Genomic DNA, 18,451 nt, shown 5'->3' with positions numbered 1-18,451 from the left:
TTATGTTGTACTGTTTTATTTTATGTAATGTATTATTTAATTGTATTATGTTATGGTCTATTGTATTGTCTTGGGCATGGCCCCATGTAAGCCGCCCCGAGTCCCCATTGGGGAGATGGTGGCGGGGTATAAATAAAGTTTTATTATTATTATTATTATTATTGGCATGGATTGGATTAAGGCTCTTGCACAAGATCTGATGGATGACTGGCATATATACTCGGCGTTGCACTGTGTTAAATCTTTTATATATTGTATTTTACTATGTTATTTAACTATTTAATTGTTTTATTATTTTATTGTATTATGATATACTGGTAGTGATCCTGCCAGTTGTGTACGGCACCCTGAGTCCCCTCGGGGAGAAGGGCGGGGTAGAAATATCGGAAATAAATAAAATAATAAACAAATAAATAATACTGGTTTAGCAGACTTTCTGCAACAGGAGGGTGAATATTCCCCTGAGGATGTTTTTATAAATTTTGACACTTCAAGAATCTGCAGACCAAACTTTTCTGGTCATAACCTGCCACAAAAAACAAAAGTAAATTGCTGCTTGTGGAAGCCTTTTAGATGGGTTAAAAGGACATAAAACTCACAAACTTTTTAGAACTAGAACTCAACATTTGCTGGGGGGGATTGTTTTATTTTGCAGCAGTTCATTTGCTACAGTCTAAATAACCGAAAGCACCAGATCCTATCTGATCAAGGAAGCTAAGCAGAATCACCTCCAGTTACTACTTGGAGACTGCCAATAGAAACCAGGTGCTCTATTTAAAGGGATGGAACTGGCAAAACCATCTCTGAGTATTCCTTGAAATTCATGGGGCTGCCATAAGTCAAGAGGTGACCTGAAGGCCTATAAACACATAAAACTATCTATGTGGGGGCCCCACATGGAGGGTAAAAGTGACATCTGAACCTCCTACAGTGGCCCATTCTAGATCTGCAGGATTTCAGGAGTTGGCCATATGGTGCCAGGGGTTTTGGAAGCTACAAGCCAAAATGTTTGGTTTATTTCAGAGCTCCAATGCTATTACAATCAGTGAGCAGCATATACGGTGAGATAGAACCTCCTAAAACAAACGAAAATCAGATGGCACAAGGCAAAATGCAAAAATATGATGATCTTACCTCCTGAAACCTGGCCTGGATCCACTGGCCTATAATTGCCAAACTGTCTCGAGGACACACAGCCCATATCATTGTGAGAAGAATGAGTAACAGAAAATCCAAGAAGTGCTCCAGACTTGCCTTCTCTGCCTTAAAACAGAGAAAATGTGTTTGTCTGTTTAAACATATACCATATGTGTGTGTGTGTGTGTGTGTGTGTGTGTGTATGTATGTATGTGTGTGTGTGTGTGTGTGTATATATATATATATATATATATATATATATATATATATATATATATAATATCTCCTAATCTAAGGCATACTTTATGTATTTAATTTTTTTAATTAACAACATATTTAACAATAAATTTAACAACCAGCCACAAGAACTACAAGGGAAAAAGTTAAAAGCTTTCTTCCCTTGGCATTGTGAAATGTAACTGCACTTTTTTCCCAGATAAAAGATACTGAATAAGAGACCCACCAAGACACCTAAAAATTAAGATTTTGCATATTTAACCTTGCTAAATGGGTGAGGAAAAGCTGTGTTCCTGAAACCTTTTATGGCTAGGATAATGCACACAACACTTAAAACACTGTGACTAAGAGCACTGATTAGTCATCTCTCCACACTTGAGATTTTGGCTGTTGTGGATTTTGATTATTTGTGGATTTGATTTAAAATGTTCTCTGTAGGAATCTTTAGTCCTGTAGTGTGTGGTCACTTTCCTCCAGTGGTATTAGAGCAGCAGTTCTCAAACTGTGCTCCGCAGAGGGCCCTCACCCCCACTCTCCCTGCCTAGGCCTGAGGGGCCTTCCCTTTGCCATTGGGAAGGTCCCACGGGTGGCGGGAAGGCCCTACAGGTCACTCTGCCAGTAGGAAAGCCCTGCAGGTCGCACCAACGGTGTGCATGCCTTCCTGCCATTGTCAATGTGCTTTTATTGCATGGGAGAAACAGATTGAATAGGGTGGCCCCTGGAGTTGCTATCATCATCATCATCATCATCATCAAGATATGTGCAGTGTGCATAGGAACTTGTTCATGTTTTTTTCAATTAGTTTACAAAAACATTCTCCATCCATCTGCCACTGGCCCGGTCCATCTGTCAAATTTTAAAATGCAATATGGCCCATGCGTCCAAATGCACATGGGGCTACACAAGAAACTTTTCCATCAAAAAGGGCTTTAAACATTTGAGAACCCCTGTACTTGAGGATCCAGAAATTTCTAAAGAAAACACCTTTCTGTGGATCTCTAGGGCTTCCAATATGATTTAAGCATAGTTTAGCTTTATGAAACCATTTAAACATTTATAAAAACAGATTATACTTACAGCATGTCCCAGAACAGCATGAGCAATTTCATGGGCCAAAATGAAAGACAGCTGATTGATATCCAACACAGCCTTCAGCATACCGGTGAAAACAAAAATCTGACCATTCTGTGTGGAAAAAAGGAAACCACAAATAATCTGTTTTAATAGTTTCTTTTATAGATAAAGAGTTTTATAGCATATCCTTTGTCTGCCACAGTTACTTACTGGAAGTACAAAAGCATTAACATCTGGCTCATCCACTACATGGATGGTCCACCTGAATTCAGAGAACTGTGGGACATCATGGTTGCTTTCCGAAAGGTGAGACACAACTTTTTTTACCACTTCATAACGGGGGTCTGTTTCTGGCAAGATTTTGTTTTTAAATTCTGTTAGCCACTGGAAAAAATGGGGGGGGGGGGAGACACAATATATTGATTCTTAGACAATTACATCAGCAACTAATACATGACACAACACAAATATCCATGGAAGAAATTTCAGTATGACAAAGATATGAGGCAATCTAATTCCAAGAAGGAAATGATCCACAATATGCTACAGTTTCTTGAGATGAGTAATATTTTATAGAACAAATTACAGGATCTGCTCGAGCAAACTGCTTAAATCAGGAAGTTGAACTCATAAAAAACCCAATGCACAATATTTTTCTTTATGGAACAGGCAGTAAAATACAATAAAGCAGAAATTAACTAACTCAGTTCTTTTTTCATTTATTTAACTAAAGTAAAAAATCTTACAACTCAGTTCAGGGAAAAGATCAGGTAAACTGAAACACAATCTGCTAGATTTTTATTTTCAAAAACTGAAGAATTTGCCAACAAATATCTGGTTGTTCTAAACAGTCATAGGTGACATCTAAGCCCTTCTCTGGCACTGAACAAGTGAACTAAATATGTAAGGAAAGGGGAATGCTGCCCCTCTTCTCACATGTAAGAGGACCTCCTGTAGACATGGAAGTTTTCCACAAGATCCTTCAAAACCTTCTTTCGTGTATAATGAATAACAGAAACAGGCCAAGCACTCTTCCTATCTTAAATATTTATTCTACACACTTTGCTTATGACTGAAATGGGCTCTCTCTATAAGAGCTTAATCTCTTTTAGTTTGCTTGACTTCAACATCAAGTTATCCAATCCTCCTCTTTTGTAACATCTTGCCTCATGAAGGGACTGGGAAAGTTTGCCCACAATTTTGTGCATATGATAACTCTCAGTCAATCTATTATCTTACCACAGGTTGGACTTTTTTCTTATCAAACAATATAGTTTACTTTGTTTTATGCCACATAAAGAAGTAAAATTAATAAACATGTAATTTTAACAAAAACACCAATATATGAATACACTAGAAAACTACATATATTGCATAGAATTCTGAAGCTTTCCAGAGAAGGAAACCATAATAGTTGAATGATGTTAGGTTTGAGCATAAGGGAGAGATTTTTTTTCCAAAAAATGAACTAATATATCTCTTTGCCTTTCCAAAATAAAACAGCATGAGCGAAAATGATGCTTAAATTACTCTTGAAAGTTTTAATCACACTTAGTAAGTGGCCTTACCATTTTACCCTCATTAAGTTAAATGGGACTTACACCCAAGTACACATCCTTACAATTTCACCCTCGATTTTTCCATTTCTGTGGAGGATGTACAGTGTGGTCACATTCCCAGTTAGGGCTGCCAGGTAGAATATATGGCAAGACTTCTAAGCAAATTGTGGAGCAGGACAAGTTACCTTCAAGTTCCATCAAACCAGACAAAGGGTCCTCTCTTGCTGCTAACATCGTTATGCTTTCTTCCCCCTGCTGTTTTTGGCCAAGAAACAGCCATTTTGGGCTACTGCTGGAAAGGAAGCTGGGATTTGGAAGACCCGACAGTTACCTTTATTTAGCCTGATGGAGCTTTACATCGACTGCAACATCTGTATTAGGGTAGCCAAATGCAAAAGAGGACTGGGCTTTTGCATCAACTGGCGTAGTTTACATGATTTGCCAGGCCTGCTGACATTTTTTTCATAGTAACTATTGAAACTGCAGGAACCCTGTCTTCTTTTTTCCCTATCCACCGTAATCATATCAGTTTCTATTGCTCTGACTAGCCAGAAAAGCTGGGTATAAGACAGGACATGCCACCTCTACCTGGTTTCCAGAAAGTTGTAAAAAAAAATCACATGTCCTGGCATATTCAATAGGGGAAGGTAAGACAGGTAGTTTCTGCATGAGTTTCACTAAGAATATCCCTAGGGCAGGGATGTAAAGTCCACTAAATGTAGTCGGACTGCTACTCCCAGAGTAAACAGTGATGAGGAATTCTGGAAGCTGCTATCCATCAAAGGTTACATGATTTCCAACCCCTGCCCTAAGGCAGAGTCAACTGCAGTGCTACAGTGCATTGACCTTAGGAGATTTTCCGCACTTCACAGACCTTCCAATATACTAGGCAGCACTTCTCCATAGCTTAAGAGAACAAGATGATACAGCCTGACTTCTTTGGTCAGGCTCTTTCTCCCACGTAACCCATCAGCTGACTACCTCTATAGCCAGTCCAGGGACAATGTCCAGGCTCACAGTTTGTTATTCATTTTCAGATGTTAATTATAGGGAACTCAGACTTTGCATGGTACAGCCCAGCTTTTCAATTAATATACTTACAACTCATCCTGCTGGTTTAGCAAGCTTTCTTTTCAAAGGCTTTGAATGAATGAGATATATACTACAAAAGGAAAAATGAAGAATGAAGCTAAATGAAGAATGAAGCTTCTTCCAAAGTATGCTGTGCATTTAGACAACAGTTCCAGGTTCAGGAGCAGAGTCATATGAAGAAAGGTTTTTCATTATTATTCTGTATCTCAGAAATTCTGCTAGAACAAGAGAGGGATAAACTTTAATTATCTTCTAACAAAATGTTTACAAATGATCACTTACCATGTTATACTCAAACTGAGACAATTCAGCAAAATGTTCCTTCCCAAACACCAGAAGCCGAGCACGCCCAGTGATTGGCGTCTCCTCCAAATGGGTAAAATAAAACATGATAAATATAATTCCAAAGCCACATAGTCCAAAGGCAATCTTCCACTTATTTCGTCTTGCAGTTTCCTTAAATAATTCCTTCTTGTTTGGTGGAAGAGCACGCCACCATTTTCTTATGCTCCTGTGAAGCACAAAGACTGGAAAAGTTCAAGGAAACCAAGACAAAAAAGGGGGAAAACAGTATTGACCCAACACATTTTGCAACCAATTGTACAATCAACCAACTTAAGTTCATCTTAACCCAAATCAGCCATATTATTTGGAAGTATGAGGAATAAAATACTTGCTTCTATTGTACATTTGACCTATATGAACTATAGTACAATTCTGCAGCATTAGCGTTTCAAGGATATCCCACATCCCTGCATCCCAAAAAGTGGAACACAAGAGTACAAAATAAACATATTTGAATATAAACCATGTTTATCACATTGGAATAAGCTGCAAGAAGCATTAAAAAGATGTTGAAATGACACACAAAAACACATTAATACAACAAGCTTTGAGGTGACAGTACATTTCCCTTTGATATATCAGTAAAATGATATGCTACATGCTGATGCACTGGCTGCAAAAATGGAAAGAAATCAGGAGACAAGGAGACACCGTGGGTTGTAGAAAACCTGGCCCTTTGAAGAAAACTTTATTTTTTAATTTAAAAACAACACTAAATAGGTTAGTCATTTACTGTGAAGTCTCAGAAATAGGAACAATAGAAAGAGAAGAAAACCTGAGTAAACTGAAAATATTGAAAGATGAGCAGTAATCCAAGAAAACACAAGTTACTCCTCTTTTTAACATCTTCAAATGGCTAGCTTCAAAAAACCATTGACACCAAAAAGGATACAAGACAAAAAAATTAACTACAGATATATCTCAGTTCACAGATCCTCTGAAAAAGAAGCATCTTTTAAGAAATTGTTTTCACTTCTGCCAAGATTCTACAAAATTGCCTAGTCCACTCTCTAGCTAAAAGTTTCCATCATCATTGTCCTCACTGCTGTCATAATTATTTTGCATCATGGGCTTTAAGGAAATTGTGAAGAAGGGTTGGAGTTATCTACACGAGCCCAAGGTAGCTGGATAATACAAAGCTTTGGGAAAGCTCTGGAGTATGCAGCAACTTTACGTAATGAGGGAGAAGTCCATGTTACACCAAATCAGCTTCATACCTCTTGTAATGGCCACAGAGCAGAGCCAGTTCCCATGTGCTGTCAAAACATAATCCTAAGGTTCCTGGAGAGAACAGTTTAATCAAATCAGTAAATAATCAAATTTGCAAAAGACAATCCCGCAAATGCAGAGGGCCAACTGAACTTCATTAACTTAAATATACCTGTATTGTGTTGAACTCTCAATTCACCTACCAATTTCTGGTGAATTGATGAATATCATAGGTTTTCTTTAACAAAGAATATTCAGTGGTGGATCTGAAAGTTATTGCCTCTGAAAAATAGCCTACAGCATGGTATTGATTGAAAGTCTCTCATCTAAGTACTAACCAACTCTGACCCTGCTTATCTTCCAAGATCACTACTAAAAATACTGAAAGGTTAAATTTCTAACAGTAAGTTGAAACAAAACAAAAATTGAGATCTGTTTCATATACTATATTCTTTGTACTCCTCTTTTATATATGACATGTTTAATAGAAAGTTGCAGATATTCTTGAACATCTAGATGATAAATGTAGAAACCTTAGTGAATACATAGTTTATGGATAGGATCCCCACAAAATATAAAGCTAGTTCTAGGACTCCAAGAGGGTCTTAGACTTACTTTTGTGCAAAAACTATTCTCTCTACATGCATCAAGCCATTCTATTTTCAAAACTTAATACTTTCAAAACTAATTTGTCATACAGCATTGGGTCAGAGAACTAGTCAATCCTTCAAAGTCAAAAAGTCCCCAACTAGGCCACTAATAATTTTGCTTAAGCATAAACTGCATTTTGAACCCTACCAATTTTAATTGGAAAACATGTTCAGGATCAATATATTTTTTAAGCCTGTTAACACAAGCTCCAATCCAGAACACCACATACAAAGTGAAACAAAGGGCATCATTTCAGTTTATAAAACAAAATGCAATGCAAGCATTCACACAACGCCTTAGATTTCTATAACCTTTATATTTCTTTTATGAGAAGGAAGATCACAGAAACTATGAATGACCATTGTATGCTGATATTGTACATTATGATGCAGTAGCAACATAAAGTCACAACCAGAGGTAAAAAAAAAATGAAGATGAGCCTTTCCTTCTCCACATATATCCTATCAAAACTAGAGACTGGTTGAACTGTGCCTACTGTTAATTAAGCTGCTAATATTTATTTTCACTAAAGTTACAGTGCATTTCTAAAATCTAGTCAACTGAATACAAGCTCTCCAAACCAAATTCTATAAACTACCAATGAGAATGAATGGAGTAATTAACCACTGGGAGAAATAAACACTAAACAATAATTCTACCATGAAGACTTAAAATGTTTCCCAGCAACAGAAGAGAAAGAATAATTACATATATTTTAATGTTTTGTTATAAACAAATATAAAACTTTTCATTTAAAAGAAAGATACATTGCTTTGAGAACACAGAACTAAAAACTCAGGAAGAACATCCAGCATCTAAGCCACAAACTGGGTATGATTTTACACTCATAATGTTTAGGGCACATTTCTTCCTCCTCTTTGTTTTTCCACAAAGTGACCAGCAATGGGACATACTTGAACTTAGCAGTATGAAACCTTTTAAATACCAGGCACTTAAAACCACAAATGAAGGATACGTTCAGACTTCCTAGAAATCTTGAGTTATGTTCAAATCAGAATCATAGCATTGGAAGAGGCCCAAGGGCCATGCAGTCCAACCCCTGCTATGCAGGAACACAAAATCAAAGCCATCCTGACAGATGGCCACCGAGGCTCATCTACACCACCTATAATGCAGTTTCAGAATGCAGATTAATTGTATTGAACTTGATTATATGGCAGTGTAGACTTATATAAATATATAATTATAATCCAATTCAATGCAGTTCAATCTGCATTATGTACATCTATACTGACCATTATAATGCAGTTCAAACTGCATTATATGGCAGTGTAGATGGGGCCTTAGCATTTACTTAAAAGCCTCCAGAGAAGGAGATTTCACCACACTCCAAAGCATCATATTCCACTCTTAAGACCTCTTCGAATGGCCCTTTTGGGCTGTGCCATTTTGCCAGCAGTCTCCAACAAAAGGGAAGGCATGTGGGGGGCTCGTGGCACTTCACACACCCTCCTTCTCCCATTATATAGTGGGACAGGACAGGATGCATGGGCATCCTGTCCCTGTCCCCATCAGATGGAAGAAAGGGCGGCAATGCATGGGAACGTGTGTTGCCCTACCACGCTTTCCTCCATCATACAGGAAAAGGGGGAGCAAAGTGTGGGTAGATCCATCAGACCTACCCAAAACACACTGTCCTCCCTGTAGTGGTGGAGGAAGCGCTTTTCAGTGCTTCCCCTCCACTTTGAGAGGAATGTGGCCGGGGCCTGCTGTGCATCATGTGATGGCACATGGTAGGCCCCGTCCTTGCCATGAATAAAAGCAACCGAGCAGGGCTAAAATGGCCTGTGTAAAAAGATCCCTAAACAGCTCTTACTGTGAGAAAGTTCTTTGTAATGTTTAGGTAGAATCTCTTTTCCTGCAATTTGAATCCATTGCAATATGTGCTAGTCTCTAGAGCACTAGTTCTCAACCTATGGGTCCCCAGATGTTTTGGCCTTCAACTCCTAGAAATCATAACAGCTGGTAAACTGGCTGGGATTTCTGGGAGTTGTGGGCCAAAACACCTGGGGATCCACAGGTTGAGAATCACTGCTTTAGAGCATCAGAAACAATTGGTGTTATCAAGAAATAGTGAGTGCTCTCTAAATATAAAGCTCATTAAAATGAGGAGCAATTTGCCTTTGGCCTTACCTTAACCAATAATAATCTGGCTGTACAACAAATAAATGAGCAGCTTTTACTCTTTCTTTCCTATGAGTGTTTGTCAATCACCTTTTAAATAATTTACTATCCACTGTGTGCCTTTTGAGGAAAGAGACATAGCCCCAAAACTGGTAGGAAAAAGATACACTGAAATGCTATTCTGGCATCCCTTGCTGGGGAAAACAGAGGGTATTCCGACTGGGAATATTGCTGGACCATAATTCTCATGATCCCTCTCCAATGACTTATCTGGCTGATAGAAATGGCAATCCAAGGCTGTGTGGAAAGGCACACAATCTTCACTCCTGTTATAGGGCTCTTTCCAATTTAGGAAACATCTTTAGAAACTAGAATGCCATCTAAGAAGAGGATAATTTGCAATCCCAAATTATCTCACCAAGATGGAGGAATTATAATACATATGAGCTTTCTGCAAGGCTCCTTGGAAACCTCATAAGCAGACCACAAACTTCACAGATTTTCCTATAAAATTCAAATATTAGTCTGTGTGCCTAAAGCAATATCAATATTTACCTTCCCAAGATGATAGCGAAGAGTTTCTGAACTGGTTTTAAAAGGACCCACAAGAGTGGGACGGGAGCTGCCCTTAGTGCTGACGTCCCATGAAAAGGCCTGAAGATCTGGACATCCTGAACTTCAGCAATGTTGTTCAACTTCTGAGAGGGAAATCTTCCCAACAATACTTTTTTTCTTGCCTGTTGCTGAATGAAAGCATAGGGCCTTCCAGAACAGACATGTGCAACTCTGTGTAGTCCTTCATTCTTAGTGTTCAGAAAACACCCTTGACTTTTATTAATGACATTTCTATAAATGCTGGAGTTATCAGTCATTAAGTAGCATCTTGTGGTATTGTTTTTATTCCATTGCTGGCCTTTGGTTACTTGATACTTGCATCCATTCAAGGCTTCGCTGGAAAACGTGTAAGGATGAATGCACTTGCGCCAATTGGCCAAAGTCAGACGAGTTAAAACACAGTTCCTTGATGCAGTGAAGACAGCCATCCTTCTTTCTTTCTGTCATGTGTTCAGTTTTGTTTTCTAAATCAGGATCATTAAAATACAAAACAAAACATTACCGCAAAAGCAAGTAACATATTTAGTGGTAGTCATGTTGGTAATGCAGCAAAATACAACAAAATACAACAGAAAGAGATGTGTTCACTGGGACTATTAAATGCTCAAAATATACCATGTAAGTTTCTGAAGCTTCCCTGGCTTCTGTCATTGGGCAAAGACTTTAAAACAAATTCAAGTGTTCTTGGCCACAGGAGGACTAGAGTAAAAGAGGTTATAAAATATGAATTCCTTCAGCTTACTTTCATGTCAAGAGCGACTTGAGAAATTGCAAGTCGCTTCTGGTGTGAGAGAATTGGCTGTCTGCAAGGCTATTGCCCAGGATGTTTTACCACCCTATGGGAGGCTTTTCTCGTATCCCCACATGGGAAACTGGAGCTGACAGATGGAAGCTCACCCCGCTCCCCAGATACAAACTGCCAACCATTCGGTCATTAGTCCTGCCGGCACAAACAACTGCCTCCAGCTAAAAGAACCTTTAAGGATATGCAGCATTATGTACTTTTGCTTTTAAAGAAAAGCTTCAAATTAAAAGGTTGGTCAAGCTGCCACAAAACAGTAGCACAATTTATGTTAATATTACAGGCCTCCTAAACCCTAATTTAAGAAGAAGAGAGCAAGGAGTAGGATTGAGCTCTCATACTTTCATGAAATTCTTCCTTTCTTGGCTGTATTAAGCTAAAGCTCCCACTTTGCCTTTTGAATCAGAAAATCTGGCCCAATGACAGTTCACTTGTAAACTTTATCATTAATAATGAATTTATGTTTCATGAAAAGGAACTAAAATTACAATAATACTCCTCATCCCAAAAGGTAGCATCAATTGCCAATACAGGCACAATACAGATCTTTGGGTGAGAATGCTAGAAATAGAGTATCCCCTACTGGAAAATGTGAAATCCTTCAAAATTGTTCACATGGGGGGCTGCAATGGTGACAGCTTTGTTTTCTGATGAACACACACAAAATTATTAAAAATATTTGATATAAAATCACTATCTGCAAAATGACCTTCAGGCTATATGTATACATGAAACATAATGAATTTTATGTCTAAACTGGGTTCCCATGTCCAAAAGATCTTATTGTGCATCTGTATTCCAAAATCTCTGGCAAACATTGCTGGTGCCTCACCAAACTACAATTCCTGATTCCATGGCCTTCAGCCATGGCAATTACAGTGGTGTCAGGCTCCATTAATTCTATAGTGTAAATGCAAGGCAAGAAACTGCATTAAGCCCATTGCTCATTAATAGCCGAAGAATAGAATAGTGTAATTTAGAGCTCTGAATTCATCAGGTTAAGTGGGAAATAGGGGTGGAGACACACTGTAGGATGAATGCAGCTTGGCACCGCTTTCATCACTGCCATGGTTCAAGGCTATAGAATGCTGGGATTGGGAGTTTGGTGAGGGCCCAGCCCTCTTCGGCAGAGAAAGTGAAAGAACTTGAAAAACTACAACTCCCATGATTCTTTAGCATTAAGCCAGTGCAGTCGAAAGTGGTGTTGAACCGCATTTGTCCTGCAACCTTTGAGTATGGCAATTTCACCCATTATGAAGCAATACGCGTCCAGGCCCTGAACGTGGGAAACGCGCAACCCAGGTTAATTAAGACCAAAGGCAAAAACAACAACTCAAAGGAAGGGCTGGGTGGGTTTTCCCTGCATTCCTGTTCCTCCACCCACCAGCAACCAGGGAGTAAACAAACAAACAAACCCGGAAAAGGAGTGTGGCAATATTACAGCCAGAGGAGGCTGGGGAAGAGTTCAAGGCATTGCAATTTCCAGCAGAGAAACTCGGCTGGGAATCCCTTTCCGCGGGTGGAAGGAAAGGGAGGGAAAGTCGCCGAGCGGAGAAAGGGCGGGCTCCTTCCCCAGCCACGTCAAGGGCTTTTCGGTGCAGGAAGAGGAAGGAGAAGCGGGCGTTTGGCTCTGCTGGCCCTTTAAGAGCCCACTGCTGTTCGACAGGGCCGCTTCCTTTCCGGGAGGAGGGGGCCAATCCTGGCGGAGCGTCACTGGGAGGAAAGCGCCTTCCGGCCTCCTTCCACTGCAGCTGCGTCACGCTCAGCTTGGGCTGAAACCCCACAAGTTGGTGGTTCTTTCCCGTCCCGGCCAACCTTGACTTTGCTTTCTGAGCCACAGACGGTGCCTCTACACTGGCTCAAGGCTATGGAATCCTTGCATTTGATAAGATCCATAGCCTTCTCCGCCAAAGAGCGCTGCTGTCTCTTTAAATCACAATTCCCAGGATTCCATAACATCGAGCCATGGCAGTCCAAGGGGTGTCAAACCGCATTCATCCCAGTGTAGAGCAGGCACGGGTAAACTTGGGCCCTCCGGGTGTTTTGGACTTCAACGCCCACAATTCCTAACAGCCGGTAGAGTGTTAGGAATTGTGGGAGATGAAGTCCAAGACAGAATGGTTACATCAGCTATCCTTGGGTACATCTTGAGTAGAATTAATGCAGTTTGACATTGTTCAGTGCTATGGAATCATGGAGGATGTACTTTTACAAGATCGTTGGCCTTCTCTACCATAGAGTACTAATGCCTCTCCAAACTGTAAATCCTAGGATTCCTCAGCAAAAGTACACCTGAGAGATTTGGGCTGAATCACCTAGGTGTGAGAATAAGGTTGTTCAATGGGCTGCAACATTACAGGAAGGGAGGAGGGGAAATGCCACTTTGGAAGATTCCCCCATGTACAGTGGGTACTTGGTATCCACTGAGGTTTAGTTCCAGGACACCTGCAGATATCAAAATCTGTGGGTGCCTAAAGCCCATCCAATGCAATATAGATAGATAGATAGATAGATAGAGGCCTTATATAAAAAATAAAATAATAAAGGTGTGTTTTTGGGGATTGTTATTGAATGTTTTCAAGTTGTATACAGGATATGGAGTGCCAAATAAATTTGTTTCTAAGTTGTCCAGAACTTATTGTGGAATATGAGATCCACTATACTCTATACCAGGCATGGGCAAACTTTGGCCCTCCAGATGTTTTAGAATACAACTCCCACAATTCCTAACAGCCGGTAGGCTGTTAGGAATTATGGGAGTTGGAGTCCAAAACACCTGGAGGGCCAAAGTTTGCTCACGCCTGCTCTATACTGTAATGCCTGTCGGTGAAATGATTACATCAACTATCCAAATTGATAAACCCTCTCCCAGAATAGCTCCAGCACATAGGACAGCTCCCTTTTCAACTTCAGACTAAAGCCCAGAATACATTTACAGCTCTGCTCATATGGAATCTACCAGCCATTCTTAATCCCATGGGCCAACTGTATTTTTATTTTTGAGACCCAGTGTTGGACTGACTCCGAAGATCCCCACTCAGTCATGGAAATGTATTGGGGGACCTTGAGTAAGTTATACTTCTGGCTTTAGAGAATGACAGACAGACAGATCTCCTTTGAACAAATCTTTACAGGGGAATTCCCTGTATCATGTTTTCCATTATAGTCAGCCTTATAGAAGCTTTCACTTCTGCAGATTGTATTATTTGTGGATTTGTCTAATAGGGTCTCTCAATGAATCTCTCGGTCCTCCAGTGCAATTCTACGGTCAACTTCAGCCAGATATAGAGTTGGCCTGGAGGACCAAGAGATTCCTAGAAACACACTCCATCATGGTTCTATCGCAGGCATGGGCAAACTTCGGTCCTCCAGGTATTTTGGACTTCAACTCCCACGATTGTGGGAGTTGAAGTCCAAAACACCTGGAGGCCCAAAGTTTGCCCATGCCTGTCTAGCATAGACAATGTCTGGTGGAAGTAGATCAGAGTTGCACTGGAGCACCTACAAATGTTTAGAGAGGTATTCTCAGGTAAAATAATGTGGTTGTTTATTTGTATTTTCCCCCACTTTGACAGGGGACTTGTGCCCCTAACCACAGCAATTGTAGAAAAGTGATTGTACTTGTCTCCATCCACAATGGAATGGCCTACCGCTGTAGCTCTCCGCAAAGAGATGTCCCAGCCCCTTTGAAATTTCAGTTTGCCTGCATTTTCTCCAGCTATCTCTCTATGTATATATATTGTGAAGCTGTGATCAGGACTGTGCTCACTATTCGAGCATATTATTCCTACTCTTCTTCCTAGTGAGGCTAGTTGTTTATCCTTAAGAGTTAATAATTTATAAGGGTGCCTCTCTCTACTTATTTTATGCCTGCAAAGTTTTCTCAGGAGAATTTGGTAAGAGATTTTGTTCTTTTTTTAAATGTCCAGGTAACAACTGTCTACAATCATTTTTATTAACATGCAGGCTGACACTTTTTGCAGAGACTTATCTTTGCAGAAACTATGTTGATTTTCCTTCAGCAAGACCTGTCCTTCTGTATGCTTGATCTTTCACATGAATAGCCAGAACGGTTGTTCTTGTTTGTTAGGATATATTGAGTAAAACAGTAACACTTCCAAATCTTGTGTTCTGTTGTTGCAGTAGTTCTTATTTTATTCATTTATTTCCTTCCTTTCCCTCAAAGACAGGACTCAAAGGGGCTTGCAAATTATTAAAGTCAGTACAGGTGAAAAATCATTTTTTAAAAAAGCAAAATACCAGTGCATATTATACCAATAAAACAGCAGAGCACATAATTAAAACCTCATTTTAGTCAATTCCTAACTCTCTGATTGAATAGGAAAGTTTTGACTTGTCAGAGGGAAAACTTTCTGTTTGCATTCTACTCTCTCTTTTAGTAGGAGAAAGGGTCAAAACCTTAAAGTTAAGTTGTTCCTATTTCCAAAATATTATTTTTGTTAAGTCGTAAAAAAATAAGAATGGTAAACCACTGTGAACTATTTATAAAAGAAAAAGGAAAAAATATACTTCATTCTTGACATTTTCAATATTTAGATTTGAAGATTACAGTTAAGAGACAAAATCAGGACTTGATCCCTGAAGCAATTAACCAAGGAACTGAACTTTTAAAATAATAACTGTGTTATAAAGTTAAGAACTTAATAATGAAACAGAAGTCACTGCAAGCCTAAAAAATCCCTGGTTCATTTTACAAGTTTGTTGATTCTGAAATCCTACACATAGGTTTCTGTAAGTAATCCTATATAATTCAGTAACCCTTCTTTGTAAATGTCTACAGAAATGCTCTGCATATTTCCTCACTTGCAAGTGATATGGCAGAGTGAGAACGGATGCATCTACACTGCAGAATTAATGCAGGATTGTTGTATGTTTTCCAGGCTGTATGGCCATGTACCAGAAGTATTCTCTCCTGATGTTTCACCCACATCTATGGCAGGCATCCTCAGAGGTTGTGAGGTAATGCAGTTTGACAACACTTTCACTGCCATGACTCAATGCAAAAGAATCATGAGAGTTGTAGTTTGGTAGTCTGGTGAGGCACTCTCTGGCAAGATTCCATAGCATTGAAAAATGGCAGTTAAAGTGGTGTCAAATTGTAGTAATTCTACAATGTAGATGCTGAGGGTCTATGGAGCCTACAAAATGGAAGTGAAGTTATATTATTCACTCTCAAACACTCTTGACTGACAATCCTGTATTTTAAAATTACAAAGCAGTCACCAAATACATCACAGATAATTGCAAGATATTTCTACTGAAATTCACGCGAATGCTTCTTTATATAGAATTGTGGTAGGTGTAGTCATACAAGTAGAGATTTATTAAGTGCTGGTTGTCTTTAAGCAGACAGCTAGATCAAAAGATGTTATAAGTAGTCATTAAAGGTATCAGTTATTCTTGAATTTTGGTGAGGAGAGGATCTAAAGAAAACTTTAACGAAGCCCAGAACACATTTTGACTTGTGAACAGCAGGTAAAGTTTACGTTCTGCACAGGATGCCAGATACCTTTGTTCTATGTTTTCTTTAATTATTGGGTTCTATAGGCATTCATTGAATCTTACCAAAAGGGCATTCTCAATTGCATCCAAGAATATGACATTTCTTTAAAACAGGAGTGTGGAAATTTCAGTCTGGGAAGTGGGATGAAATCCTTTTCTATTCTCCCCTGACCTTTTAGCCTCCAAACCTTGCAATTAATCACCCTTCCATCGGTCACAAGTCATCATCTAGGGCAGTGATGATGAATCTTTTAGAGACCGGAGGGGAGGTGGAGCAGGTGAGGACCGGGCAGGAGGGATGAGTGGGTGGGCGATAGTATATGTGCCCTTGTGGAATGCATGCTATAGCAGTGGTTCTCAACCTGTGAGTCCCCAGATGTTTTGACCTTCAGCTCCCAGAAATCCTAACAGCTGGTAAACTGGCTGGGATTTCTGGGAGTTGTAGGCCAAAACACCTAGGGACCCACAGGCTAAGAACCACTGTGCTATAGGTTTGCCCCCACTGATCTCGGATAGGGTGGAAGACTAAGGGGCTGCATAAATCCTCCAGTAGACCTGGGAAGGCTGCAAATCCTTCTTCACCCCCTCCTACACACACAGTTGTTCTTACAAAATGAATATATTGCTTCCAAATGCCTCCTATGGGACATAGTGGGTAAAGGTAAAAGTTTTCCCCTGACATTAAGTCTAGTCGTGTCTGACTCTGGGGGTTGGTGCTCATCTCCATTTCTAAGCCAAAGGGTTAGTAGACACCTCCAAGGTCATGGCTGGCATGACTGCATGGAGCACCATTACCTTTTCATCAGAGCGTTGTTGTTTTTTTCTGTGTCAGGAGCGACTTGAGAAACTGCAAGTCACTTCTGGAGTGAGAGAATTGGCCGTCTGCAAGGACATTGCCCAGGGGACGCCTGGATGTTTTGATGTTTTACCATCCTTGTGAGAGGCTTCTCTCATGTCCCTGCATGGAGCTGGCGCTGATAGAGGGAGCTCATCCATGCTCTCCCCGGGTGGGATTCGAACTTGGCAGCTTGCAGATCAGCAGCCCAACCTTCAAGCCACAAGGCTTTAACCGACTACTCCACCGGGGGCTCCATCGGAGCAGTACCTATTGATCTACACACATTTGTATATGTTCAAACTTCTAGATTGGTAGAAACTGGACTAACAGCGGGAGCTCACCCCGCTCCCCGGATTCAAACTGCCAACCTTTCGGTCAGCAAGTTCAGCAGCTCAACGGTTTAACCCGCTGTGCCACCAGGACTCCTTCTATGGGACGTAGAGGCCTACAATATTTTGCAGTCTTCCTGAGCCATCAGAGAATATTCTGGGGGAGTATTCTTGTCTAAGTCTCATTGAGGTCCAAAGATAGGGAAATGCCCTTCTTATCACCACCGAGATAATTTTTGGTTATTTTGGAGCATTTCTTTTTATCTCTGAGAGTTCCCCAAAACATCTCCTGGGATGCATGTGACTGGTTGACTACACGTTGCCCACCTCTGAACAAGAACATCAGCATCTCTAAAAATATATCCTCCTAAGTCAGTGGTTCTCAACCTGTGGGTGCCCGAGTATTTTGGCCTACAACTCCCAGAAATCGCAGCCAGTTTACCAGCTGTTAGGATTTCTAGAAGTTGAAGGCCAAAACATCTGAGGACCCACAGGTTGAGAACCACTGCCCTAATTATTTAGGAGAGAAAGAGGGACTACAGTGATGCTGGACTGATCTCCCCTTCAAGCAAAGATACTTTCTTGTGGAATTGCCTGCAGGAAGAGATTCAATCCCTAAATCAGCTGTCAGAATTTAAGATACAACTGAAGTCCTATCTCTTCCAGCAGGCCTACCCAGTCAATTTTAGCCTGTGCGTTTTAAGTGTTGTGTTTTATCGCGGTTGGTGGAGACGAGAGACAGGGCCTTCTCGATGGTGGCCCTCTGGCTTTGGAATCCCTCCCCAGAGAGATAAGGCTGCCCCCCACTCTCCAAGTCTTCTGGACTGTAATGCCTCATGGGCCTTGTAGTCCTGCTCCCAGCGCCACCGTGGCTGATGAAGATGAAAACATGGGG

General features: G+C 40.3%; 1 protein-coding gene across 3 annotated transcripts in view; it reads right to left on the bottom strand.

The window, feature by feature from the left end:
• oma1 (OMA1 zinc metallopeptidase) overlaps positions 1-12,565 on the bottom strand; it is a 46,364-nt gene extending 33,799 nt beyond the window's left edge. The window contains exons 1-6 of one of the 3 annotated variants that reach the window (XM_062978266.1): positions 12,282-12,565; positions 10,005-10,528; positions 5,382-5,610; positions 2,659-2,832; positions 2,452-2,559; positions 1,135-1,263 (exon numbers count right to left, since the gene is read on the bottom strand). In XM_062978266.1, the coding sequence (XP_062834336.1) occupies positions 1,135-1,263; positions 2,452-2,559; positions 2,659-2,832; positions 5,382-5,610; positions 10,005-10,492 (1,128 nt within the window). In that variant the 5' untranslated portion in view covers positions 10,493-10,528; positions 12,282-12,565. The remainder of the gene's footprint in view (positions 1-1,134; positions 1,264-2,451; positions 2,560-2,658; positions 2,833-5,381; positions 5,611-10,004; positions 10,529-12,281) is intronic. The other 2 variants (XM_003220148.4, XM_008109377.3) reach the window with 2 other exon arrangements.
• Positions 12,566-18,451: the final 5,886 nt, after the last annotated feature.

Source organism: Anolis carolinensis, chromosome 4 (genome assembly GCF_035594765.1).
Source record: "Anolis carolinensis isolate JA03-04 chromosome 4, rAnoCar3.1.pri, whole genome shotgun sequence".
In the NCBI taxonomy this organism is placed as follows: domain Eukaryota; kingdom Metazoa; phylum Chordata; class Lepidosauria; order Squamata; family Dactyloidae; genus Anolis; species Anolis carolinensis.
Note: the sequence above shows the minus strand (reverse complement) of the source record. Positions and strands in the feature narration are given on the sequence as shown.